The following is a 24,489-nucleotide window of genomic DNA, read 5'->3' on the forward strand; positions in this document are numbered from 1 at the left end:
GCTCCGCGCCAGTGGGTGAAGCAAGTTGTCTCCGGGGCCCAGAGGACACCCGTGAGGACCCGGCACCAATCAGGTTCTCGCTTGGCGCCTGCCTTTGTTCTCACTGGGGAGCAGGTTTCCGGGCGTCTTGCGTCGGGAACCCGCATTCGACCCGCACGCGCGTTGCTGGCCTCCTCAAGAGACCTGGCTCCCCCCTTCGCCTGTTCCCCCTCGCTCTGCCAGCCAGAGCGTTCCCCATTTACATGTGGCTTCTCTCCCTAGAGCGTGGACGCCAAAATCCTGACTCACCATTTTTAGCTTTGGAAGAGGCAAGTCCAGCCCGATAGTTTACAGACGATTTGTTCTTCCTTCCAAACCCTCCTTCCAAGCCAAGGCTCTAGGCTCTGCATGTTTCTGATCAACTGCCCCAGAAAGGGCTGTTAGGTGAAAGGATAACCCTGTTTCTTTGGCCTTTTCGTGCTGGACGAATAAAGGAACTTTCATTGCTGAGAGGACTGCGAGAAGGTGCTTCAGAGGGAGGAGGAAACCGCTAAACCAGAGGTTTTGCGTCTTTCTCCCTCTACCTCGATTAATGGTGTAAATCTAGCTCAAACATCTACCTCTACCCCCAGCCCAAGCCTTAGGTAATGGGTCTTTTGCAAAACAAGGCTCAAGATAAATGATGCATAAAGTTCTTTGAGATCCCTGGGTGCCAAGTGCTACGTGACTGCAGTCTTCTTTACAGCTAAGCTAAGATTTTGACTGGGAGAAAGCCTACCAACTGTCCTGACAATGTGAACGTTTTAGCGACCGCCCCTCTCCCGTCCCCAACATCTCTCAAGAAACCAGGAAATATTTAGCTCAGTTTTAGACCCTCTAGCAAGGCTCTAGCTCCCAGCTATTTATCTCACCCTCCTTACCATTTTTGCAGGGACCTAGAGAAGGGGGCGTGGCCAGTCTTCGGGGGAGGGGCTGGGCCTCCAGGGATAATTTGCATCCGACACACCCTCTTCCTCCTATTGGCGGACCGCACAAGCTGTATTCCCACCCACCCCACTACCTAACTAACCCGCCATCTCTCTTCAGTTCCAAGCCTCGGAGATAAACTTAACTTGCCCGGAGATTCAAGGCGTCCTCGGCGTCTGTGATTGGCCGGCGCAGCTCCCAACCGGGCTCTAGTTGCTCATTGGCTGCGGGCTAGCGGCCCAGGGGCGTGGCCGGGGCTGTCCGAATGGCGGGAGGGGGCGGTACCGGAGCGTGGAGGTGGTGAAGGTGGTGGGGAGGCGGGGGCGGGGCCGCACTGAGGCGCTGCGGCGGCGGCGGAGGCGGCGGCAGCGGTGGCGGCTGCTCGTCCTAGCCTGGCGGGGGCGGGGGTCTGGAGGATGGGGGCGGGAGGAACAACGGGCCGGTGAGGAGCAGCCGCCGCCGTCTCCGCCGGCGCTTCGGCAGCCGCCGCGGTGGTCGCCTCGGTCAGCGCCGTTCACTCTCGGGCCGGCGCCTGCCATCCCGACATCTCGCCCGGGGGAGGCTGAGGCTGAAGCGCGGCCGGCGGCAGGGGGACGGTCCGGCCCCGGCCCCGCAGCGGCGCGGGCGGCCGCAGTGATACCCAGCCCCGGCCCGCCGTCCGTCTTCGCCCTCGGCGCCCGCAGCCAAGATGAACCGGGGCGGCAGCAGCCCGTCGGCCGCCGCCAACTACCTGCTCTGTACCAACTGCCGGAAAGTGCTGCGGAAGGTACGGGCTCGGCCTGGGGTCCAGCCCGAGAGGGGCGCTTCCTGCCGGCGGGGCTCGGGCAGCTCGGCCCGGGGGCGCACTGTTGGGGCGAGGCTCAAAGCCATCCCGGGGCACCTTCCCCACGCCGAGACCGAAGAAGGGGGCGTGGGTTGAGGGTGGAGGTTTGCATTGCTGCTTTTTATCTCCGCCGGGACAGATGCTAGTCCCGAGAGGTTGGGGATTTTTTTTTTTCTTCCGATTTTCTTTTTGCTGCCGGTAGTCTTTTTCGGCTCACCTCCCTGCCTTGCCACCTCCGGCCTGCTCCGCGGGCGGAGGGAGGGGGGGAGCGGTTCGATCCTCCTCCCGGTGCTGTTGATGGAGGTCGGTGTGAAATCTGAACAGCCTGGTCTGGGCTTGAGGAACCTGGCTGTGTCTTTGCTGTGGCTAACTCTCGGCGGGGGTTGTTTTTGTTTATTCGGTCGCTTCTGCCTTCCTTGCCTGCTCTCCCTTAATACCCCCCCCCCCTTTTTACATTCTTTTGACGGTAGTCTTGTGTCTGTAGTTCAGTGTTGAAAGGAACTGGTAAAGCAGCTTGAACTTTATGCCCATGGGAAATGCTGTTCGACCTTACAGTTCCTTTGGGGTTGGGGGAGGAGGAGACGGAGGTGGACGTAGGTTATCACTCCTTAGCAGCACCCCCCCCCCACCCGCCGCCCCTTGTAGGTCCAGAAAAATCAGAAGTACAATCAGTTTATTGCTCCAGAGTGACTGATAGAAAGTTTACTCCAGAATTGTTTAGTTTACTTGGCTTAATCACTCCGTTGAGGGGTGGGGGAGGGGAGTGAAAAGATGTCGCTTTAGAACGAGAAAAGCTTTTAATCAGACTTTAACAGCCTCCACTGGGTAATATTATGATCAGTTTATTTTTCTCCAAACTCTATTATTACATTTCATCAAGTGGAAACGTTAGTTGGGGTGCTTCTGTTTGTCCAGTACAAATGAATTAAAATTGCTGAGCTGTGCAAATACATCGGGACTGAAAGACTAGGGTGAATACGGCACCGTTTTTAGTCAATTTCCCCAAATACAGTTCAGTTGGGATTGTTATTTATATATTAAAAATATAAAGAAAGCATGTAAGTAAGCAAGCTCAAATATTTGCGCTCTTTGTCCAAAAACTGTTTTTCTTCCTCTGTGGGTCAGGCCAAGTGCCAATCAAAGTTGTTTTTCAAGCCTCTTTTCCCTGCAGTAGGGCTGCTGCTCCCCCCCCCCCCACACTATTTTATTTGAGATCATGAAGAAAGCAAAGAGATTTTAGATTTGAAGTTAATCGAACAGTTAAATATGCCTTAAATTGTGTTTATTGGATATGTTTCTCTTGAAACAGATTTTTATTAAATGTGCATGTTGAGTATGTGCAGTTATTTTTTTCCATAAACTCTGGGATCGAATTACAGTTGATACTTGCTCAGCTCATTGTAGGGCAGCTTGTGAGAAATGTAATGGATCAGAAGTGCAGATCAGCTTAGTTGAATGTTAACTCTTTCACTTCAGGGTTAGATGTCATGGGAACCTAGCTTTAAAAAAATTATTATTTGCTAACTTCAGAAGTGGTTAGTTATGTTTTTAACACGAAACAAATTGTTGAGACACATTTGCTTAAACACAAGCCTGGTTAAAATAACAGCTAGTTATTTTTTTTTTTTTTTGACTGAACAAGGAACTATATTGACTTTGACTTTTTTTTAATGCCTCTGGCAATTTGGTAGGCTAATAAATTTGTTTGGAGGTGATATTAGGCTTCAAAATCTAGTTTTTCTTTTAGGAGAACCATGGTTATGGATCCATCACACTTTGCTAGCATTCTTTATATTTTCCTCTTAGCTTTTGAGAAACTGTTTCTATTTACCTAGAAAGAACATCCTCATTTCTAGTCATTATTAAAAGAAAGAGGTGTATGGAAAATGGATATTCACCATTTTCATATTTTATAATTGCTATGTACCTCTGCCAGTATTCCAGTTTTTAGTAACTCCAAGGTATTTAATATTGATTCATGCAGTAGCATGAAATAACTTTAGATGGAAATGGGATTGTTTGAGCCAGTTATGACATGACTTGGCAACATTTGTAGCTTTTAAAGAGCGCTATTCTTCAGTGCTCTTAAAAGAGATCAAGTGCTCAGCATTTTAAATTCTTTGTCATTCTAAAAATAGCATGGAAGAGTTTATTTCTAATAAAGAGATGATTTTCTTTTTGCTAGAAAGTATATGACTTTAAAATTCATCTGTAACTCTCAAAATGCGATTCTTTGAATTGATCTTGTGTTTTCTACTTAAAGTGTTCAGTGCTAACCAAGTGAGTCACAGCATACTGAATTTTAGTTCAGCGTAGTCCATAATGAGGAATGAAGCTCGGGTATATTACTCTTTGCTGTTATACTCCTCATTAATGATGGGGAAAGAGTCACCTTTTATGTGGCATGAAGCTATATCTTTATGTAGCTTAATCTGTTGCAATGTGTTGAGTTTGGGGGGAACTTCAAAAGGAACTGGATTCTTCAAATGGAATAACTTGGTTTATTTAACCCGATGTCTGAAAATTGAGCTGTATATTGTATGGGAGTCAACATTTATAATTAGAAGTGCCTTTACAATTTGGATTCAGTGCCATCAAAAGTAGAAACACTTTTTAAAATATTGAATATACCTAATTTGGTATCTTAGGTCAGGAACAACAATATATTTCCCAGATAGGAGAACAAATGAGCAAACAAAAAACTATCCTCACATCTATAACTCTATATAAAGTCTAACTTGCTCTGTTATCAGTGAAACAATTCAATAAAGCTTCTAATAAAAGAGGAATTGCTTCTACTTACTTTGGGAAAGTTAATGAGTTTTGAAGTGTCATACATTTTACTTGAAGAAATTCCAGTGACGCCTAGATAAATTTTAAAGCGAAGTACCAAACTGCATTAAGGTAGGTAACTGTCAGCCCACTCATTTTCTGATGAATAAAAGGGGGCATATGACAATGTTTTTTTGAGTATTGAGCAGCTCGTGCTACTGAGGTGAGTAAAACTGCATGTAAGTTGGAAGATTTAACATTTGAAAATTCTTCATGTGTTTAGGTAGTTCTAGTGATAGATCTTTATTACATTTTTCTGCTTTGTTTATATAACCACTTATTTTGACAGCTTTTGGTGGGTTTTTAAGTGAAAAGACTGAAAATAAAATGGGGACTATTAGATGGAACCGTATGAACCACTTTTATAATTAAAATTGTCAATTAATAGCAATTTTTTCAGGTCCAACCAATAGAATACAATTGCTTTGACTGATTTAGTAGCTCTAGTCTACCTCGGTTAATCTGGTTTCTTGCATATATATTTTTGATAAAAAAATAACAGTTTTTATTTTATCTTAACTGAACTAGGTGGAGATTAAGCAGTGAATTTATGACAGCAAACCATTATGCAGTGGTTTTCACACTGCTTTTCAGGGAGCCCTAAGAGGCGTCAGTGTTCATAAATGCATGAGTTGGATTACATTTTTCAGTACCTTTAAAATTATTTTTAAGTTAGAACTTAAAAATACAGCTACCCAAAAATACGTTTTCCCAAATTTTAACAAGTTGTTATAAAAGTTACCTTTTGTTCCAGGATTATTCTTGTGCAGGCCTTGAATTAAAACTTGTTCCGCTACCTTTGTACGTATTTGAACTTTTTTGTTAATATGATATTGATAGGAAAGATTGTCATTGATTACGAAGGCTTTGGCCTTCAAAAAAAAAAAAAAAATCCTTCCTGCACGTACCTGTTCATACTTTTACTTGTGAGAACGCAAAGGTATTGTTATCAGTAGTTGTTACTTTATAGCTGAAGCATATTACAATCCATTGCTTTGTATGTTTATATGTTTCATAGTTCAGTTTCAATTGAAAATTCATTGGTAAAAGGGATTCTGCTGCTTTCTCCCACCTCCCCACCACCCAATAAGTAAACTGCCAAAACATAACTGCTAAAGTAGTGATGCTGGGAGCCACAAGATGTACTCATAGGCAGGTCTTGTAATGTGGGGCAAATTAAATTCCTGGAAGGCTAGCTTCCTCTGCAAAATGTAGATAATCTCTACTTGACTTAGGGGTTGCTGCGTAGCTCAGGAGAGGTAATGTGCATTCGAGTACTTTGTAAACCATAAAGTACGACTATGAATCTAAGAAAAACATGAGCCTATTTATGTTCCCAGAAGACTGTAGTTCTTTGTGAGTCGTGGCAGTCTATTTCAATACATACTGAGTGATTTGGTTAGTCTTCACCTTTCTGTCCTTTTTAATTATTGTCTATAAATGAGAAGTAAAGATATTCTGCAACATACTGATTTTTGATTTGCATATTTCTATTTGTACCTACCCCACCCCCTCTTAAACACAGCGAGCCGGTGAGCGCTGCTTTCATTTTTTCCAATAATTAAATAAAATGAAATTGCCTTTTGGGCACTTCAGCAGATGAGGGGAATTAGCATTTAGTTTGAAAAGACTACGAGTTGGGGCGCCTGGGTGGCGCAGTCGGTTAAGCGTCCGACTTCAGCCAGGTCACGATCTCGCGGTCCGTGAGTTCGAGCCCCGCGTCAGGCTCTGGGCGGATGGCTCGGAGCCTGGAGCCTGTTTCCGATTCTGTGTCTCCCTCTCTCTCTGCCCCTCCCCCGTTCATGCTCTGTCTCTCTCTGTCCAAAAATAAATAAAAAACGTTGAAAAAAAAAAAAAAAAAAAAAAAAAAAGAAAAGACTACGAGTCAGAGATGATCATATTTAATACAAGCTGGGGGAAATCCAGCTGGGTTAAGCAAAGAATGTTTAATAATTCTAATTTAGGAGAAGAGTTATGGGAGTAAAGGTGTCTTAGTCTTTTCATCTTCTCCCTTCTCCCTTTTTTTCCCTTTTGAAACTATTGGGTTGTAACTTCAGTTTGCCTAGACTTTCACAGTTTTTAGAGTGCTTTCACATGATTTCAGCTGTTTCTCACAAACAGAAAATTTAAGTGCCATGACCTCTGTCATAAAAAGTCCATTTCATTCTTAGAACTGCTTCTATAATAAAACTGTATTCTAATTGTCCCCTGCAGTATTGAAGCTGCCAGGGAGTGTCCTCACTTCCAGCCTCCGCCTCTGTGAGTGCCTGTAGGTCCCCACAAACTCTCCGTCTGACCACTCTTTTTATTCCTAGCAATGAATGTTGTCAGGCGTTCCTGAATTTTCAGGACCGCTTTTCGTATTTTGGAGCAAATATTTATCATTATCATGCCTGGGTAATAGAGCCATTAAAAGTGCAAGCTAGACGAATGGATTTTCCTATATGAGGGTATAGAAAGTTAAGTTTACTGATAGGGTTTCAGATCCCACATTGTAACTAACAAGGAGCTCTGCTTGTGGAGTTTTGGTGTGCTATCAAAGAAGACGACTCACAGTTAACTCTTTCATCTCTCAACTTCTTATCTGTGTCAGGCCAGATTTTCCTCACATACTTCAGTCAAAACATCGCAACAGATTGCATGCAGAATCAGCCATGAAATTCAGCTGTCTTATATTAAACAGACACTAAAGAGATTTGCACAAACGTAAATGTCACTCTGCTCGCTGTTTTTTTGTTTTGGAAAATAAAGTTATTTTCGTAAAAATACGTGCCTTATGTTAACATGTAATGGTTTTATTATTTTAAGGGAACTAACATTTAACATTTTCTCAGTTTTAACTTCTAATACAGTAAATATTGACAGTTATAACCCACACATCAACAAAAGCTGTTCGGCACTCTCAGTAATTTTTAAGAGTGAAGGAGTTCTGAGACCAAAACATTTGAGAACTGCTGAGTCAGAGTTCATATAAATGTATGGTACATATAAATGTAATTCTCAGGAGTCTGTGGGGGAAAATAAGAGGCTAATACCACTGACAGAAAATGTGGATAAGGCCATCTCATCACCTCTATTTTGTGTGGGGATGACTTGCATATGCTGCCTGGCACCTTTTCTTCAGTGACATTCTAAAAGCTTCTCTACTACCATAGTGAGACTGAGGCTGACTAGAAGTGATCTTTACTTTTTGTGGGCATCTGGTAGAAACCACGGAGGGGGAAAACACACATCTCTGGCTCTGAAGGAATATTCTCCTAAGTTCTACACAATGACTGAAGAATGGTCAGATCCAAAGATTATGTCCATTGTGCTCTAATTGGTTTGTTTGGGGCTGAAAAGGAAAGAAAGGCTCTGAGTAGCCGGGTTAGCCTTTTTTTCTTGAAAGCTGAGACATGTGGGAGAAGCAACCAAAGAAGAGACAAGAAAGAATCAGAAAAGTATCAGTGCAGGCTGCTGATAACAAGCATGGGTAGAGTAAAGAAATGAAAACCACCACTGTAGACAGAAGATAGGACGACCCTGAATGTAGGAGTTCCTAAATACTGCAATCCCCAAAGATACAGCGCATTTTGTATTTTGTGTGTAGGGGGTGCAGTTACCCTGTCCACACAAGCTATGGCAGACAATCTGTTCAATGTGGTCCCCAAGGCACCCGCATAAGGATCTATTTATCTGATTAGATCTGATGACACCTATAAATGACTACCAGTATCTGAACTGTCCTTGGATATCACGGGGGGGGGGGAATGGGGGAGGAGGTGGGATTCACCATATATAGTAAATACACAGCAAAGCCAAAATGTTTAGTCCTGTGTCCCACAGTTACATTAAACAAAGAAGTACATGTGGTATAAACTGTTTAAAAATACATATCGCATACCATCAAAATCTATAGTTAACATGTAGAATTCCTGCTTGTCTTTGGAAATTCTTCTTCAAAACTCTTAGGACGTCTCAAAAGCGTTTCCTAATCTTTAAACCGTTTTCCTTCTATCTCAAGACTGCCATGCTGTCCATTTATCACACTTCACACGTTAAATTATGATGAACAATTTACATAGATCTTTCTGCTACTAGGTTGCCTGTTCTTTGGGATCTGGTTAATAGAAAGTTTATTTTTAGCAAAGTAGAATTTTGATTTAAAGGTCTATTATTCTTATAACTACTGGCGGTGTACCTATATTGGATACATACAATCTGATAAAATGAAGACTTTTCTCTTTTTCCAAGAGATGTTTGATATTTGTCTGATGTATCTGTTCTTTGTGGTCATATTTTGTTCTATTTATGAGGAACACATTGAGAAGTTCAGAACAAAGATGATTTTAGTGATAAAATCATCTTTGCAACCACGGAAATGTTTCAATGAAGTATCTACTTTTTGTAAGAGGTTCTTTTTTTTTCTTTTTTTTTTTTTAATGTTTTTATTTATTTTTGAGACAGAGAGAGGCAGAGCATGAGCAGGGGAAGGGCAGAGAGAGAGGGAGACACAGAATCTGAAGCAGGCTCCAGCAGCAGGCTCCAGGCTCTGAGCTGTCAGCACAGAGCCCGACGCGGGGCTCGAACTCCCGGAGTGTGAGATCACGACCTGAGCTGAAGTTGGACACTTAACCGACTGAGCCACCCAGGCGCCCCTGTAGCGAGTTCTGATAGGGAGCACACACGTCAGTTCGCTAAGAGGGTCAGGACACTGATGTTAGCTATTGGTCCTTCTGAGAAACATAAAATGTCCATTGCTTTCATATGGACACCTGTTCTGTCTCCTGGAATGTGCTAGTGTTTTATAAGGGATGGCAGTTTTGGAGTACTTAGGACATACCTTCAAACTTACAAGATTCTTTGTAGGCCACCTCCTAAGGTTCTTTCCACATATTATCCTGGCTGAGGCTTTTCCTCTTCTACTTCCCCCAAGTCCTCTATTTTGGAAATCTCCCAAGCCAGCTGTGAGCTTCTTGGCCGGCACGCACTCCCTTGGTAACTGAACCAGAGAATTGGTCCTAGGCCTGGACTGCCCCTTAGTTAGCCTTCACTTTTCAGATCCACCCAAAAGTGAGTCACTTGCTGGTCCGTGGGCCAGGTTATTGACTGCCTCCTGAGGGGCACCTCAATATTATCGGATATTTAATGGTGGGTCGACATTTTGTTGCTCAAAGCTTCTAATAAGGAGTAACAGGCATTCTACCTTACATTTCATGAAGAATATATTGAACATACCAAATATACATAAGTATGACCAAGTATAAAAATGGCTGATTTAGGGCCATATTCTTTCTTGCACCAGAGATTTCTTAAGGTATAAAATACATATTTGAGTAAGACTTACTTTTTTTCCTAATTAATAGCAACTTGTAATGGAGGCATATGTTCTCATTTCTAGATAACATTTTATTCTTACCTCTCCCTTATCGCAAAGACGAAACTAGTCACCTGAAGAAATGAAATCTCTCTCTCTAGTAGCTAGAGGCTGAATATTGAGAAGACTGAAATTGACCTCATGGCTAACTAGAGCTGGATTTTGTGGCAGATCATTGTAATTATCTGAGATCGTAACTCTTAGTTTTGAAATGCATTTTATAAACTCAATAACGATACTAGCTTCTTTTGACTACCGCCTGTGTGCCATAGGCTGCTAAATATCGAAACCCTGCATATGTATCCTATTCAGTCATCACAATGAACCTATAAAGAATTATTACTCACATTTTATGGATGAAGAGATTAGGGCTCAGAGAGCTTTAGTGACTCGGTTAAGATCATAGTACCAAAACAGGTCTAACTCCAAAGCCTGGCTCATTATACAGGTATAAGCACCGCATTTCCTTACATTCCACGTTTTCTTTATGTGAACGACCCGTACAAGACATAAAATTAATGAAACTTAACAGGACTTGATTACTTAAGAGATTAATAAGAGTGATTTCAAATTCAGATATTTTCTACTAGTTTATTTTTACATTAGAAATGCAAATTTCTCTGAAAGATTAAATTGATTGAGAAATAAATTGAAGTTCTCATTGACAGTTTTGCCCTATCTGGTTAGCTCTCTTCTCTCTATAAATCTGTTGTTAATTATCTTACCAGTCTTCCTAATCCCAGGATACATTTTTCCTAATTTTCCAGCAAACTGTGACCTATTTCTTTAGCCAATCAGTCATTCATTAGTTCGGTAACATCGATTCACTCAGTACTGTTGAAATATCTGACAAGGGACACTGTCTAAAAATATTTTAAGTGTTTTGTCTTTTGAATAAGACCCCTAAGAAATGTTCTCAGCTTTTGGTAATCTCTTTGGGTAAAAAAGAGTTATTTATGAAGATAAGAGATCATGTGAATGCTCATTTCCACCATTCATTTTGGCTTTCTGTGGTAAGGCAAAAATGATGGTAAAAGGAAACAAAGAGCCCCTGGGACTGCTGTCCTTCCACTGGCTTCCCCACCTGCATTCTGTGTTCTACGTCCACAGAAGACTTACAGAAGAGTTTCCAGTCTTACCAAAGGTGTATGTTAGGGAGAAGAGTTTGTGGGAAGATGGCAGTTCTGCTATTCGTGAAATAGAACTCTTGAGAGTTTTCCATAGCAACACAAAAAGATTCCTAGTTAAGCACTATGAATATTACAGGTATACTCAATAGGCGTTTACTGATTATCGTGGAAACCTAGCCACTAGGTGGAACATTGTTTCCAAGGGAAAATACACTCCAAAATCTGAGTAACTGCTTCACTGGAGGCTTCCCTAACTTTGGTATGCTTAACACTGAAAAAAGGGTAAGTGATTTTGACAAAAAAATAGTTTTTAGTATGTTCATTCTGGGAATATGTTTGTCTAATTCTGTTAATGCATCTCTATCCAATAGAAAATTCTGTTAATGCAGCTCTATCCAATATTCACGTAACGGTTGAAAAGAAGGGGATAAAAATTGGGTGATAATCAGGTGTTGGGATAACCAAGGGCCCAGCATCAGGCTGGCTTATCCTTCGGTGCTTTGTGTTTACTAAGGCTCTGCCCCAGCTTGGTGCATTTTAAGCTGGGTGGCATATTTTTTACTACCCATTTTGTCTTTAAGGTAATATAAACGAAAATCAATTTTATTTTATTTTTATTATTTTTTTTAAGTTTATTTATTTTGAGAGAGAGAGCATGAGCAGGGGAGAGGTAGAGAGAGGGAGAGAGAGAATCCCAAGCAGGCTCCGCACTGTCAGCACAGAGCCAGACGTGGGTCTCAAACCCACAAACGGTGAGATCATGACCTGAGCCAAAACCAAGAGTTGGGCACTTAACCAACTGAACAACCCAGGTGCCCCAAGAAAATCAATATTAATTCCTCAGTGAGTTTCCTTTTTATATGAAGTTAGGAATTTAACTTGCATATCTTATTGTTTGGGGTATAAAACGATAAATAAACCCAGCCAATTTACTTCACCAAAAGAGAATTAAAACAAAAATCACCTAAGCTAATGGTACCTTAGCACTAAACCCCAAGTAATAGTCAAATTCTTTTATTTTACATAAACATTTTTGTGTATTAGTTGAAATTAGTGAATTCTCAGGTGGGGTAAAGAATATTTGTTGTAGTCTTAGTTTTTGAAATACAGTATGACCTATATAGTTAATAATCTTCTAAGGTACTGTTTTGTATTATGTAACTATTAAGATAACTACAGGGTCTAGGTTTTAATATTCTTGAGGCAAAGTGCATGGTTGAACACCCAAGATTAGCATGAATTTGCAAGTGTTCTTTTATGCAAGAGAGCTACTTAGTATTTAGTGCCCTTAGAGTGAGGGACAGTACATGTTTAGGTAAATAAGAATGTAGAAACAATTCTCTCTTTTGGTTAAAATACATACATTGCCCTTTTATGCTTATTCTGCATCTCAATGTTATTACCCCTTCATGGCCTTCATACTCTTAAGCAGTCAAGGAATGTAAAGGCTGTTAGCATTTATAAACCACTTGCATACTATATGAATGTCTGTTATATTTATTAATTCAGCTCCTACCTCTTAGGTACTGAACTCACCAACAGCAAGGACATCAGGGCTCTTGCCTAAGCAGTGTAATGAGTTGCAGCATACATCTGGATCTCATAAAGAGAACTTCAAGATTATGCTCCTCATTTGACAGATGGTATAGAACAGTGTTTGGCAGATTTTTTTTTTTTCTGTAAAGGACTAGCTAGTAAACAGTTTAGGTTTGCGAGCCTAAAGTAAGGCCTAAAGTAGTTGTCTGTGTGACAGCTACTCAGCTCTGTCCCGGTGTTGCGAGAGCAGTAGATAACCCATTACAGAATGGATGGTTTTGTACCAATAAAACTTTGTTTATGGACACTCTAATTTTAACTTTATATTATTTTCACATGTCATGAATATTCTTTTGTGGGTTTTTTTTTTTCAATTATTTAAAAATGTAAAACCCAGGCAGTACAAAAAGAGACAGCGGGCTGGGTTTAGCCCGCAGGCTAGCTTGCTGACCTCCAGGTGTAAACGACGGCGCAAGGAATTTGGCATCTTCTGAGTTGTGCCAGCTCATGCTAACATAGGTAATATGTAATAGGTAATAGTACCTGTTAAAAAAAATGTCTGTGTCATTCTAACTGTATAAAACTAATCAAATGCCACTCTGTAATAAACAATGCATTTATAAAAACATCTAATTGGAATGACCTATTTAGTACCTGGATAAGTTAGGACAGATCCAAAGTAAAACTTCTAAAAATCTGTAGTTACTAAACACACTAGAAAGCCCACGTGTCAGGCCATTGAGCACTTATAAACACAGAGTGCTTTTTCACCTCTTTGGAAGTAACACCTTTTCACACCTTGTTTGATTTTCAGTAGCAGAACCGGTATGTATTACAGAGCTTTACATTGTAATTATGGTTACTTTTTTGAGAGTTTTGCAAAACCTAATTTATACGAATGGTTTGGATTGATAGGCCATAGTGCAAAACTAGTTTCTTAAGAGTCCGAATGTATTTTGTGCTGGTCAGAGTCCCCAGTTAGGACTGCAGAGCTGTGTCTTTGAGGTCTTGGGTGGAGCAGGCATATGATAATTCCATAGATATTTCTTAGGACTGCAGCTAGGCAAGGCAAGAAGCTTAGTACTTTTTCTGTAGTAAATTTTAAACTGTTGAACTCATTGTCTTATTCCATTTAAGTCCTAATTCCCTAACTACCTTCCTCCACCAACAGTATCACAGTGGCAGTCAAGAAATGTGTCATCTGGTAAAGGAAAAAAACACACACTCCAGAGCCGACAGGGGTAGTACCTGAATGCAGAGATGTATGAGCGTTGATGTGGGCAGTGTGTGTGAGGGGAGGGTGATTCAGTGGAGACAAACCCCACCTCCAGCGAGCAGACGTGATGGCTGTCAATACTTTATAAAAATGGAAAACCATTAATTATCCAGAATACTTTTTAGGACAGTGAGCTTTAAAAATTTCACACTGAGCATTTAGTCAGTGAGTAAAATGTGGCACCGTTTATCAGGGTTGAACATTTGTAAAAGCATGAGTATATGATGTTTTTCCGTGGTTGAGATCTAATGATATCCAAAGCAATGACGCAGTTGGTACAAAGTACAAGATTTAGACCGTGTTCAGTCCAGAATTTTCATTGAAATGAAGATCGACAGCTATGCATGTTAATATTGTGTGCTTCAAATGAGATCTGATAGGGAGTTCTTTTGACCAACCCTTGTTATGATTGCATATTGTTATGGTTATACATGGGAGAAATAAACGTGCATAACCCAAGTATTGATATGGTTGACTATTTTATGTTATGAAGTAACCACTAATCTGATGCACTTGGTTTTAAGTAAAATTGACGTACATTATGTTAGTTTCAGGTATACAGCATAATGATTAGATGTTTATATGCATTGCAAAATGGTGACCACAATATGTCTAGTTACCACCCGGCACCATACGGAGTTTCAAAGCTTTTCTCTTGTGATGAGAACCTTTAAGATTTACTTTCTTTGAAACTTTCAATTTTGCTATACAGTATTGTTGATTGTAGTCACCATGCTGTATATTACATCCCCACTACTTATTTATTTTATACCTGGAAATTTGTGCCTCTTGATCCCCTTCACCAATTTAACCCACCCCTCTATATCTTTCCTCTGTATCTCCCCTTTCCACCAATCCATTCTTTGTATCGATGAGTTTGATTTTGTCCTGTGCATTCCTTTATTTTTTTAGATTTTCACAGGTAAGTGAAACCATACAGTTTTTGTCTTTCCCTGTCTGACTTATTTCACATAGCATAATACCATCAGGGTCTATCCTTGTTGTAAATGACAAGATTTCTTTTTTTTTTTCCCCCATGGCTGAGTGGTATTCCATTGTGTGTATATATCACATCTTTGTCCATTCATCCGTTGATGGGCGTTTAGGTTGTTTCCATATCTTGGCTGTTGTAAATAATGCTGCAGTGAACATAGAGGTGTATATATCTTTTTAGATTAGTCTTTTTGTTCTCTTATGATAAATACCCAGAAGTGGAATTGCTGAATCGTATGGTAGTTCTATTTTTAATTGAGGAGCCTCCATACTTTTCCATCCATAGTAGCTACACCACTTTACATTCCCACCAGTAGGATACAAAGCCTCCCTTTTCTTCACATCCTCACTGACACTTGTTATTCCTTGTCCTTTTGATAATAGCCATTCTGACAGGTGTGAGATATCTCATTGCGGTTTTGATTTGCATTTCCCTGATGATTAGTGATGTTTAGCATCTTTTCATGTGCGTATTGGCCATCTGGATGTCTTTGGAAAAACGTCTATTTAGATCCTCTGCCCATTTTTTAATTTGGATTTTTTGGTGTTTTTTTTTTTTGTCATCGTATGTGTTCTTTATATGTTTTCAATATTAACTCTTTCTCAGATATATGATTTGCAAATATTTTCTCCCATTTGGTAGTTGCTTTTTTATTTTATTAATGGTTTCCTTGCTGTGCAGAAGCTTTTTAGTTTGATGTAGTACCATTTTTGTTCTTGTTGCCTTTGCCTTTGGAGTCAGATAAACAAACAAACAAACAAACACAAAAGCACCAAGAATGATGTCCAGGAGCTGACCACCCTTGTTTTCTTCTAGGAATTACATGTTTCTCATTTTACATTCAAGTCTTAATTTTGAGCCAACTTTTGTATATGGGTTAAGATAGTGATCAGTTTCATTCTTTTGTATGTGACTGTCCAATTTTCCCAACAAATTATTGAAGAGATTGACCTTCCCTGTTGAATGTTCTTGCCTCCTTTGTCTTAAATTAATTGACTATATATGCTTGGGTTTATTTCTGGGTCCTCTATTCTGTTCTGTTGATCTATGTATCTGTTTTTTTTGTTTGTTTGTTTGTTTGTTTGTTTGCCAGTACTGTACTATTTTGATTACTATAGCTTTGTAATGTATGATGTCAGGGAGTATGATCTTTGCTTTGTTTCTCAAGATAGCTTTGGCTGTTTGGAATCTTTTGTGGTTCCATATTCATTTTAGGACTGATGCACTTGGTTTTTTTAAAAAACAAATCCTGTCTGGGGCTCCTGGGTGGCTCAGTCGGTTGAGCGTCCAGCTTCGGCTCAGGTCATGATCTCAGTTTGTGTGTTCGAGCCCCGCATCGGGCTCTGTGCTGATAGCTTAGAGCCTGGAGCCTGCTTCGAATTCTGTGTCTCCCTCTTTCTCTGCTCCTCCCCCACTCTGTCTGTCTCTCTCCTTCAAGAATAAATAAAAACATTAACAAAAGTTTTTTTAATAAAAAAGTAAAAAACTAGTCCTGTGATGTAAAAGCAGCCATTAATGGAAAACATTTTACTTTTAATTGATGGTAAGCTTTTAAAGGTAAGTACATCAGTGCCTTTTTCTTTTGTTTCCTTTACGAATGACCTTTATTAAAGCTATTGCAGAGAACATATTTGTCACAACGGCAAATGGAAAGAATTGATAACTAACGAGTACCTTGATGATAACTCCATTTCACTGCAGATATTTATAGCAGCAGCTGAATTTTTTAAAACCTGAGTAAGAAACTCAGAATCCTGCCATCAAAGCGCTGGCAGGTGTTGCATCTTTTGTTGCCGAGGGCCACTAAAATTTGAACCTGTCGTGACTTCATTCAACAATTGTAGCTTTTAATAAACCACTGTGTTCCCATTTATGAAAGGTACTCTGATGTGAAAAAATGAAGTAGTTTGTCCTCTCATACTTCTGACTTGTCCCTCACTTTGTCAGTAACAGGTATGCATTTCATGACCGTAAAATAGTAGAGGAGGATATTGTGACTGTAAAAGTCCGTTTCTTTTTATTCGATCGTTATAGTCATTTTAATGCCTTTTAGTGTTTCTGGATGATTAACTATTTTACAGAGCCGTGGAACACTTGAAAACCAAAATGCAGTGTGCTGCCAGTTGTAGATCGGTCAATTCAAGATAAAGGATTTCTAAAATGAAAATGGAAGTCCGTGGGAAGGCTAGACTGGACTCACAGAAACTTGCTACATACCTTTTCTGGAACATATGTAATGCATAATTGGTTTACAGTTGTTGCTAAAAGAAATTTACATTCAAATACTAAGTACCTTTGCACAAGTTTATAGCAGATAGTTGCTTTTCAAGACCAGTTAGTTGATTCACGGGAGACACAAGCCATTTTCTGATGGGCAAGGGTGTGTTTTCCTGAATGTCATTGCAACCCCAGCAATTACCTAACCACTGGATAGCAAGTTTTAGGAATTAATTTGGTTTTGATTGAAGTAATATCCTTTCCAGATTGCTAGGATTGACTCTCCCGTCCCACCCTCAGACTGAAGCTATTGTTTTATTTAAAATGGTTCACTTGGGTTGAAGTCATTTATTAACAGAATAACAAGTCTGTAAGTTAGTAAGCTTGTTTAATGTCTAGAACAATGGTTCTTGAAGTGTGGTCCTGGAACCAGCAGCATCAACATCACCTGGGAGATTGCTAGAAATGCACTATTTTGGAACCCACTCCAGAGCTGCTGAATCAGGAACGTTGGAGTTGAGGTCTGTCCATCTGTGGTTTAGCAATCCCTCCAGGTGATCCTGATGTACTCTTAAGGATTGCGAACCTCTGGTCTATGGTCATTAACCTAATGCTTATACAAATCAGAATTGTGTGTGTCCCTTTTATTTTCAGTATGTATTATTAATTGAGAAATACAGTGAAAAGAGGAGATTGTTTCAGATTAAATCAATACTAAATCCCTACCCTTTATAGGTAGTAAAAGTAGGACGAGCTCCAGAATCAGAAGGATTCCTTTGCCTGTTTAAAAAATATAGTTGCAGATTTGAGACCATCTGGTACAATATGCTCTCACCTGAAGAAATCTAATGTCATATTCTATTGTTGCTGGATTCTGAAGTTTAGCTTCAGGAAAAAAAGAGAGTTGGGTTTTGGAAGCTGTTTTATGACTGAAATCAAATGAAAATATCTTTTGGAATTGCTTGTTTACATAGAAATAAGTGTTTTAGCACCAGCATTGATAGACTTTGCTGGGCCTCACCATCTTAGATTATTTTTATTTCACAGAAGATTGATGCTTTAAGCTTTTGTGGAGAAGATTATACTGGACATTTTGTTTTTCTTAAACAGAAGGAGAAGTGACACTATTTGTCCTGAAGACAGGTTTAGGATCGAAAGATGGGGTTTTTTTGTTTGTTTACTTGTTTGTGTATTGTTTTGAGTCTTTTAGGCAAATTTAAATATGCATGTAAACTACGGATATTCTTTTTTACCTGTAAACTGGTAGCTTACTGTTCAGTTACACACAGGGTGTCAGAAAGCTGAATCAGGAAGTCTGAAAAGTAACACAAAGGAAACTTAAGCACTATTTATTATATGTGGGCTCTATATAAATCAAAAGGATAAAAAATTGCTCGTTGAAAGGAAACGGTGTTTTGGCTAGTTGCAGTTCTGTCCAGGATAGTGAATATGAATAATTTTATTTTCTTATTTGGTTGCATTTAATTTCGAGGTCATGGGAATTTTTCTCTTATTGTCTCTCGCTGAGTAGTAAAATCTAACCTGTGTTGATCTAACTGAGGAAAAATAATGGATTGTACTAAATTGCCCCCCACTCCCAAATTCCCTTATGTGTTAGCTGCCCCAGAAGCATATGTAATTACTTGATTCTAACCCATGGAGAGTGATGCGTTTGTATTGACCACTTTTCTATCCTTCTGTGAGGAAAGGACTAATATAGTACCTTAAATAGAACTGTCTCCATGGCAATGGGCAGTCAGCTTTTGACTTTGAGACTCATAAAAAAGGAAATTTAGAGAGGCATTTTCATGGTCTAAAATAGCAGTGCAGCGAAAGTGAGGTATGAGAATATTTCCTGTCAGTTATTGCATGTCTGATTAAGCTAGCATATCTCTTTTTTTACATAGCACTTTTTATCTGAGCATTTCAAAATGCTACACAATTCCTTCTCTTAATTAATGAGTGATAATCATTATCTTCAGATTAATGGAAAACTTGAGAAGCTCAGATGTATGTTTAGGATTGGGACCCCTGTCTGTGAAAAAAGAAAGGGGGGGGGGGTTGCCTAGCTTTAGTTGTAATTTTATTCTCATGAAGAATAAAAATAGTTATGGGTCGTTCTTCATTATATTGAAATAGAGTTCTCTGGGGAACACTGGAAGCAATGACAAGATTACAAATCAACACTTTATGCTTATGTTTCCCCCCTAACTGCTTCCTATAATTATGAGTCTCTGGATCAGTTCTGTTTAAAAGACTGTCCTGGCAACCTGCCTGCCTTCCTTGTTCCTTCTTGCATCTATACCCACTTAAGAGGCAAAACTTTGGTTGGGCCACCAAGCTTTCAGTAAAGGTCAGTGAGAGTACTGTATCCTAGGGGCTAAAGAATGAGACCACATTATCATTTGTAATCTTTCGTCTTTTCTATATTTCCTTCTTGACTAAGCCTCTCAGTATAGGGTTAATTTCCAGTTGAATCATGTCTTACCTTTCAAGTATCATCATTAAATGCTTAATAGTCTAAGGTTACTTTTAACAAGGGAATTCATGAAACAAACATGCGACATAAATCCAATGGAATACTGGGCAGCTCTTAGGATTAGATCTATGTATTGAAGTGAACTGATGTCTATAACAGGTTGTTGAGTGGAAAAGGCTTTTTTTTTTTTTTTTCCCCAGGATGTGAAGTTTTTCATATTTATTTATTTTTCATTTTCATTTTCAAAAAGGTAAAGAGATACAGAAGAGTTAGACTCCAAAATTAATAGTATCAATTCCTCTGTGATGGGATTACTGGAAATTCTTTTTTTATCTTTTACTTCCCTTCATTGTCTTTTGTTTGTTTTAACAGTAAACACGTATTTCACAAAATTTTAAGAGCTATTACTATTTTGAAATAATAAGTTGAACAAATAATTTAATGAAAGGATAGTGCCGAGAGTAAATCCAAATGAGATGGTAAATTAAAGGCCCATTGAGACAAAAACAAAAGCTCATAGATTTAATAGATATCCATAGTAGCTGTGGGTAAATTGCCAAGGGAATAATAATGTGTGTGTAGGTGGTTAATAAGGACCCAGATATGTAGGCATAGATGTACACAATCTGGAAAGGAATGAAGGTATTGTAGCTCTCCGTTATCATATTGGTTATTCCAGGATTTCTCTTGAGGAACCTGATGTCCTTACTAATATTTAAACAGAAAATTAGTTTTTCTCTTTAATTTTGAATTCAAAAGATAGCTATAGTTGTATTGTTTTACCTTTATACCATGTGGTAGATAAGACTTACTGTATAAATTCCAGGAATTTATCAATTATTTAATTTGAACACCATCTATTAATCTAGAGGTGTTACTTATTAGGACCTGAAGATAGGAATAGGTGGTTACTTTATGAAATAATTTAGTTAATTAATAATTATATTCCAGCATTTTTGAAGAATAAGAGGGTATGCATAGTATACCCTAGGTCTCAGAGAGCTTACTGTGTGGTTGGAGAGAAATATATTTTCTAGATAACTATGAAAGAAGGTAAAATGGCGTTTTATAGATATTCGTCGATTATTACTTGTCTTTAGCAATTGCGAAGGCGTGAATAAAATGTCGATCATCTAAATACAATGTGTGGAAAAGGATAGTTAAATATTAAATACTTTTTAAAATTTTTCAAGGCAGAGCGATGTGATCTTGGTGACTATTTTTAACGATTTTTTTTAATCTAAATTTTAATTTTTGAAAATGATCATCACTCAGTAAGGAGTATCTATAACCAATTATTTTGTTAATGAGGGTTTCTCACTTAAGTAGCCGTATTTTCCAATTCCGTTTTCCATTCTTAATTGTCTGGGTCATTTGTTGAGCAAAATATTGAGTTAAAAGACTACTGTGAGCCAATTAATAGTTTTGTAAATCCAGTCTATGCTATAAATCTCTCCTTTAACTTGTTTGATAATGTTTAAACATTTTGACTAGTTACATGGTGCTCTGAGAACTCAGTGTTGCCTAATTCCAATAACAGCAAATATGTAGTTGGTAATATGGCACTGTTTTAAGCAGTTTACAGGTATTCATTCATTCACTCATATAATTTTTCTCACTACCTGTTTAATAGCTTGCTTTTTACCCCTTAGGTGAGGGAGAGATTCCCAACTCTGGGTCATGGCGATGGCCAGACACACAAAACATTGGACAGATGAGATGAGCAGTTTGTTATGTATACTCACAGTCCAAGGGAAGAAAACACTGCACGTCACACAGGGCCACATGGCGGTTGCATTCAGGAGTGAATGACCACGGTCTGTGGGGAAAAAGGCTTTTGTCGTATCAGGAGATTAAAATACCCGCTCCTGTGGGAATCTGTGATTGGCTTATTTGAGTAATTCCATTGGCTGATAAGGAACTGAAACCTTCTACTCGGGAATAAGCAGGAATTGTACCTGGTCCATTGGTGAGGAGAGTTGTTTGGCCTGGGGACCTTATCCATGGTGAACAGTGTAAGGATAGGACTTTGTACTTAGGCTATTTGAGATCCTCCTCGTTTTATTAGATGTCAAGGCAGCACATGATATTGAGCCTTAATTTTAGAGTTCACGCCATACTACCCTTTCAGGTAGGTACTATTATTAGCCCCATTTCATGGGATAAAGTTACCAGGTACACGAGGTAACTTGCTTAAAACTATGACAACCATGCCCTCAATTATTTTCTTGTACGTTTGCTTTCCCTCAACCTAGATGGAAATTCTCAGTATCCGAAAAGAAAAGCATATAGAAATGAACTAACTCGGCATTTTTATTACTAATTGCCAACGAGTTTTCATCTAAGTGCCCTGATGATTTTATTTCATTTCTTTTCATAAGTCTATAAACTCTTATACTTCAATATTTGCATTTCTTGATTGAGAATTGCTACACGTAGTTCTTATGAAGAGAGGTGATAGTTTTGGTTTCTTCTTTAGAGAGCCTTTGAAAGCAGAAAAATAGTAAGATAATTTAGATTTTATTTTATCTAGCATAGAGGGAATGGTCTACTGGTCTTCATTTCTAAAGGCTAGTATTTCTATGAGTAAGTTATACTTTTGATAAATAGGTAAGATACCTTTTGGTTGATAGAAATTTTGCTGGTTTGCTTGATTACAACCTTAGAATTTACAGACTTGATTTGTCACTTGATTGTCCCTGTTGTTTTATAAACATACTTTATTGTATGCCAAGAAGTAATTGGTTATTATCTGAGATGTATATCGTATTTTTTTACTCTACTGGTGTCAGGGCATCTCAATATTCTTGATACAATTGGTCATCTTTTCCTGTGAGTTTGGTTTTCAAATAATGCAAATCTAATTATAAATTGCCTAAATTAACTGTTTTTGTTCTTTTAAAAAAAATAGGACCAAATCTTTGATGTAAGGAAGATAAGTATTTTTATAGAGTATTATTTATAATAAACTATATGACATATTTAAAGGCAAATTTTCCACATTTGAGTTCCTCTCATTCCCTTCATCTTGCCTGTGAACTTTGTCAAGTTAACTTTTTTTACATGAAACAATTTAACTTCGATGTGTTAAAGAGTCTTGAGTCTGGGATAATGGGATGATAATAATAAATTTCTTTAGTCTTCCTTGTTTTTTTTTTTTTTTAAAGTTTATTTACTTTTGAGAGCGGGGTGGGGGGGGGCAGGGTAGGGGGGAAGGGGCAGAGGGAGAGGAAGAGAGAATCCCTTGCGGGGCTTGAACTGAGGAACTGTGAGATCATGACCTGAACTAAAACCAACAGTCAGCCGCTTAACTGACTGAGCTACCCAAGCGCCCCAATGAGACTTGTGTTTAAGTGATATAGTGTTGGATCATAACCAGTGTTATGAGTTCCACCCATACTCATCTGGTGTTAGAGCTTTCCATCTGATTTCCCATCATCCTCTTTCCACTGCTTTGTAACTCAAAAATGGGGTGGGAGGATATAGTACTAACAATAAGCTAATGCATTTCTTAATGCAGGAAGGTCTTAGGAAAACATAATCCAGAATGAAGGGAAATTAGTAAATCGTATCAGAAATTCTATCTAAAATTTGAATATAGGGCTACTTTTCATTTTATGCCCACTATATTCCTGACCCAGTAGTGAGCTTTTTCTTCATACCTTATCTCATTCCATTTCATAACAATCTCACAAAGTGGAGATACCATCGTCACTTTATGGAAGAATAAATTGAGGCTTGAAGAGATTAAATATTTACCTGCTGCTTGGATGCTACCGTGTTACCGTTATAATGTATTGCTTTTCTTTTTCTCTGGGGAAATGTGTATTTTTTGAAACACTGGTTTATCTTTATCTTTTTGTAATAAGCAAAGCACTATCGTTCTCCAAATTAGACAAAACACATTTTCTGGGGAAAAGAGTTTGTTAGCTTTTGCGGAGAAGGACACCAAAGCCTTATAATGTTGTAGAATATTCCCATTCAAGACTGAAGAATCTGTACTTTGTGTTTTGCCACTATAGAAATAAATGTGACTTCAGTACTTCTGAAGGAACTTAAACCATGCCCTCAGTTCCATGTAACATTCTTATTTGAAACTTTCATGCTTTTCTCTAAGATCAAGTAATAACATTAACAAAATACAAAAGAAATTATTGGCTATCTGAAATGCAAGAGCCTGTTTAGTGTGTTAAAAGTATGTAAAAACATTTACCAACTAAATCTTGCTGGTTAAATAATCACATGTCTAATCAGACTGTTATTAGAAATAATTTTAGTCACATTATGGGCAAGAGTGATTTAACTTTGACTAAGTTCACTTCTGCTCTTGATCATAATTTAAAATCACCATTTGATTCGTCTTTAGTTTTAAATGTTTATTTTTGAGAGACAGAGAGAGAGAGACGGAGCACAAGCAGGGGGAAGGGCAGAGAGAGAGGGAGAGAGAGAATCCAAAGCAAGCTTCAGGCCCTGAGCTGTCAGCACGGAGCCTGACACAGGGCTTGAACTCATGAGCCATGAGCCGCAAGATCATGACCTGAGCTGAAGTTGGACACTTAACCTACTGAGCCAGCCAGGTGCCCCAGCATTTGATTAGTCTTTAAATCCTCTAAAAATTATCACTGGACTAGTTCTATTGGCTTAGAAATGTACTTTGTGAACTCAGTCTTTAGGTCTTGGTACCACTTGTGCTGAAGGAACTGAATTGTTCCCACTCTAATACACCGATCTTGGAGCAAAGATAGTCTGGGGTGCAACTAAGAAGACTAAAAGTCTTTGCTTTAGAAAGTAAAACTAGGCTTTGAAGGGCTATCAATAAAAACTCATGGGGAAGATCTGTAGCTTCAGCCTTTGCCATTTGGACGCTGCTATTTGGAACCCAGCTGCCATACTGGAAGGAG

General features: G+C 39.0%; 1 protein-coding gene across 2 annotated transcripts in view; it reads left to right on the top strand.

Annotated features, from left to right (window-relative positions):
* Window positions 1–54: 54 nt before the first annotated feature.
* Window positions 55–24,489, top strand: part of SESN3 (sestrin 3) — a 74,198-nt gene continuing 49,763 nt past the window's right edge. The window contains exon 1 of one of the 2 annotated variants that reach the window (XM_058687410.1): window positions 55–73. Coding sequence is in view for 1 of the 2 variants with exons in the window: in XM_058687409.1 (XP_058543392.1) it covers window positions 1,634–1,711 (78 nt within the window). In the remaining variant the exon portion in view is untranslated. Of the gene's footprint in view, window positions 74–1,386; window positions 1,712–24,489 lie in introns of those variants that run through there. The other variant, XM_058687409.1, reaches the window with a different exon arrangement.

Source organism: Neofelis nebulosa, chromosome 10, assembly GCF_028018385.1.
Source record: "Neofelis nebulosa isolate mNeoNeb1 chromosome 10, mNeoNeb1.pri, whole genome shotgun sequence".
Taxonomy (NCBI): Eukaryota; Metazoa; Chordata; class Mammalia; order Carnivora; family Felidae; genus Neofelis; species Neofelis nebulosa.